General features: G+C 56.4%; 1 protein-coding gene across 1 annotated transcript in view; it reads left to right on the forward strand.

Moving 5' to 3' along the window:
• Nucleotides 1-3,588, forward strand: part of LOC103800049 (zinc finger protein 692-like) — a gene marked incomplete at its 3' end in the record, with an annotated part of 4,004 nt that extends 416 nt beyond the window's left edge. Inside the window, exons 2-8 of the mRNA XM_009072412.1 lie at nucleotides 19-218; nucleotides 314-454; nucleotides 806-934; nucleotides 2,610-2,672; nucleotides 2,864-2,942; nucleotides 3,119-3,233; nucleotides 3,489-3,588. Coding sequence (XP_009070660.1) covers nucleotides 19-218; nucleotides 314-454; nucleotides 806-934; nucleotides 2,610-2,672; nucleotides 2,864-2,942; nucleotides 3,119-3,233; nucleotides 3,489-3,588 — 827 coding nt within the window. The remainder of the gene's footprint in view (nucleotides 1-18; nucleotides 219-313; nucleotides 455-805; nucleotides 935-2,609; nucleotides 2,673-2,863; nucleotides 2,943-3,118; nucleotides 3,234-3,488) is intronic.
• Nucleotides 3,589-3,639: the final 51 nt, after the last annotated feature.

Consider the following 3,639-nt stretch of genomic DNA (forward strand, 5'->3'; position numbering starts at 1 on the left):
AGAGTGTGACACCCCCAGGTCCTCCCCAAGGGTCGTGGTCAGCCCCGTCTGACCATCCCTGGATGGCCAACACCACATCCATGGCTGACCTGTCGTGTCGTGGTGTCCCTCAGCGCTGTTCCGAGCGAGGACGCGGAGGCAGGAGCTGAGCCCCAAGAGGAGAAGGAAGAGGAGGACGAGGACTTTGCTGAGGACGATGACGAGTGTGACACCCCCAGGTCCTCCCCAAGGGTCGTGGTCAGCCCCGTCTGACCATCCCTGGATGGCCAACACCACATCCATGGCTGACCTGTCGTGTCGTGGTGTCCCTCAGCGCTGTTCCGAGCGAGGACGCGGAGGCAGGAGCTGAGCCCCAAGAGGAGAAGGAAGAGGAGGACGAGGACTTTGCTGAGGACGATGACTTGGCCTACACGGACGATCTGCGTGACGAGAACTACCACCCGTCCCTGGACAGGTGAGGAGAGCTGGGAGGGAACACCTGGATCAGGGTCATGGGGGGAGGTGCTCCAGGGTGCCCAGTTTGGCCCAGTATCACACTGGGAGAGCCCTGTGTTTGTCCTGGGAGAGGTGGGAACAGTGTCCTTGTGGTGCTTAGATGAGGTGTTTCCTAAGGGCAGAGGATTCTGGGGAGGAACCTCCTTGCCTCGTGTCTCTCCTGGGTCTTTGCCACGTCCAGCCCTGTCCAACTCATCTCATACCATATGTCATACCGTGTCCAGCCAATATTCTTCCATCTCTAACCATACCATGTCCTACCATGTCCAACCAACGTCCTACCTCATCCAACTCCGTTCCCCTCCCGCAGCGACTCGGAGCCTCAGCGCCGCCAGAGCCAGCCCAAGTCTCGCAAGAAACCCATCAAGGAGGAGAAGCCCCAGCAAGAACCTCCTCTGCCCAGCTCCAGCCCCTCAGAGGACAAGAGTGGACGGGTCAGGTGAGTCCCGACAACTGCAGCACCGAGAGAACGTGGGGATGAGTGTTGGGGGTCACCACTTAGAGATGTCCGTCTCTCGTGGCCACCGAGGAGCGTTTTGGGGCACATTGAAGATGTTTCTGCTCTTCATGCTGAGGAACCAACTGGAACCACCAACCCAACAGCAAACGGTGTCCAAGCCTTGAGCTCTGGGAAGGGCAAGAGCTGTGTGTCCTGGGGCTGGAGGTCAATGACACCGTTGGCCATGGGGCAGAATTGTGTTTCTTGGCCTCGTTGGGTGTTGAGGGTGCCAAGGTGGGTCTGGCACACCAAATTGTCTTCAAGGGGCTTCACAGACCTCATGCCACCCACTGTTGGCCCTGGTAAGGTCAGCCCAGGGTGGTAGGGGAGTAAGGATGGTCTGGAGTTGACCGTGGAGGGGGATGAAGACCCTCTGAACCACCACCGTGGTGGGTGTTGAAGCCTCCACCAGCCTGGAGATGGCAACAGCCCAAAAACCCCATCGATCCCATCACGATGGACCTTGGGCTTCTCCAGCAGCTTTGGGACCCAGTGTTGGGTTTCCATCTCCTCATCCAAACACATCAGCCCAAACTTCTCTGCTTTGGGGTCAAATCTTCCCTTGGGGCTTCCCTGGTGCCTTTGCACCAGCGTTAAAGGGAGGTTGGGTTGGAGGTTGGTCATGGACCTCTGGGATGTGACACACCTAGACAAACCACCTGGATGGATCTTCTCATGTTTTGGACAAGATTAAGGGGTTAAAACCTCTTTTTCCTTGGAGTCAACTGGTGTGACCAAGATGGGACCAGCAGCAATCCCAGTCCAGATCCTCCAGGTGAGTGTTGTGTTGCTCCTCATGGTCCTGATGGATCCTTCTCCACTTTGACGTGGCTTCTTTTGGGTGTTGAACCTTCTCCCCCTCTCCTGGCAGCTCCCAGAAGAACCTCACCCATCACTGGAAGACCAGAGACTCTCCTGGAGACCTTATCCCAACGAAGGTAACGTTGGATTTTCTCCTCCCCTTCTCCCTGCCGTCGCTCCCGAATTCCATGTGAGGGTGGCAAGTTCTGGCTTGGGTTTGGGTTGTCCTTCTGGAGGTTAAAAGGTGTGAAAAAAAACCCCAAACCCTTCCTGGTTTCCTGCCTGATTTCCACCCCAAATCCCACACCTTCCAAAGGTTCCCCGTGGGATTTGGGAAGGGACGAGTGGTTCTCCCTGGGGCTTGGACCTCTCCTCAAAGTCAACCCTAAGCTTCAGGTCAAGCCTGTTTGAGTTGAGTTTGATGACTTAGAGAAGTGTTCGATTGAATTTTTCCTTCCTCTTTTTTTCCCACAGCAACTGGAAAACCCGAGAGAAAATCCTGTTTCGGGAGCAAAGGAAGAGCTGACAAACATCAGGAGATTCTCCCTCTCCCCAGGGAGCTGTGGATGAATTGGAGATCTCACCAAGCTGAGAACCAACCCCTTCGTGTCCCGAGATGTGTCCAAACCCTATGGAATTGTCTTGGAATGAGCAATAAAGAGCTGATTCCCCTTTCACTGTCTGAAGGGTGTTTCTTCCAACACCTCCTGCTCTGCTCCCGTGGGAGAAACGATTTCATGCGTCGCTCAGCTCTGGGACTGGGGACGACGAGGGGACACCAGGGCTTGGCTCACACGGATCTCTCCCGTTGCAGCTGCAAGCGCCGAGCGCGGATGAGCGCCGAGGACGTGGCCCAGATCGGCCCCAAGAGGATCAGGTACCTGGGAAGGGGCTGGAGCAGCTTCCGGGGCATTTTCCAACCCTTTGGGAAGAGCAGGAGAAGCTCAATCCCTTCCACGAGGGAGAGGTGATGGGCAGGAGCTTCCAAAGGATGAAGGTGGATCAAAGGGAAGGAGGATGGAGTGTCAGATCCGTATCCCACAGCTTTTTCCACCTCCTCTCCCACAGGAAGGCGGCGAAACGGGAGATCCTCCTGTGCGACTTCGAGGGCTGCGGCAAGATCTTCTCCAACCGACAGTACCTGAACGTGAGCACGAGACCCCAAACCCTCTGGCATGAGCTCCTGCTGCTCCTCAGCATTCCAAGAGCATCTGGAATTTTGGATGTGTTGGCCCATCCCACCTCCAGCAAGGGGTTGTGGTCACTATCCAGGAGTTGGAATTAGGACCTGAGTGGATTCTCCTTTTTTCCCTTGTCTGGTAGCACCACCAGAAGTATCAGCACGTGCACCAGAAAACCTTCACCTGCTCCGAGCCAACGTGTGGCAAATCCTTCAACTTCAAGAAGCACCTCAAGGAGCACGAGAAGCTCCACAGCGGTGAGTCCTGTGGACGGAGCAGCTTTGCTCCCAGCTGGAATCTCCTTCCCACATTCCCAGTCCAAATGTTGCTGGGCCACAACAGCCGTGCCCATGTCCTTCCCATCCCCTGGAGCTACCACCTCTGGCTGCTCCTCCAGTCTCTTCCCTCACCGTCTCCATTTCCATGCTGGGAGACCTCCCTGCCCCTGAAGAGCATCCCGAGGGTTTTCCAGGCCGGATCAACCCTCACTCCCATTTGCTTTGCCCCCCCAGACAAACGGGATTACATCTGTGAGTTCTGCGCTCGCTCCTTCCGCACCAGCAGCAACTTGATCATCCACCGCCGCATCCACACCGGGGAGAAGCCACTCCAGTAAGTCCCAGTTCCCTCTCCAGCAGGTCCCAGTTCCATCACTGCCCCTCC

Source organism: Acanthisitta chloris, unplaced genomic scaffold, assembly GCF_000695815.1.
Source record: "Acanthisitta chloris isolate BGI_N310 unplaced genomic scaffold, ASM69581v1 scaffold37303, whole genome shotgun sequence".
Classification (NCBI taxonomy): domain Eukaryota; kingdom Metazoa; phylum Chordata; class Aves; order Passeriformes; family Acanthisittidae; genus Acanthisitta; species Acanthisitta chloris.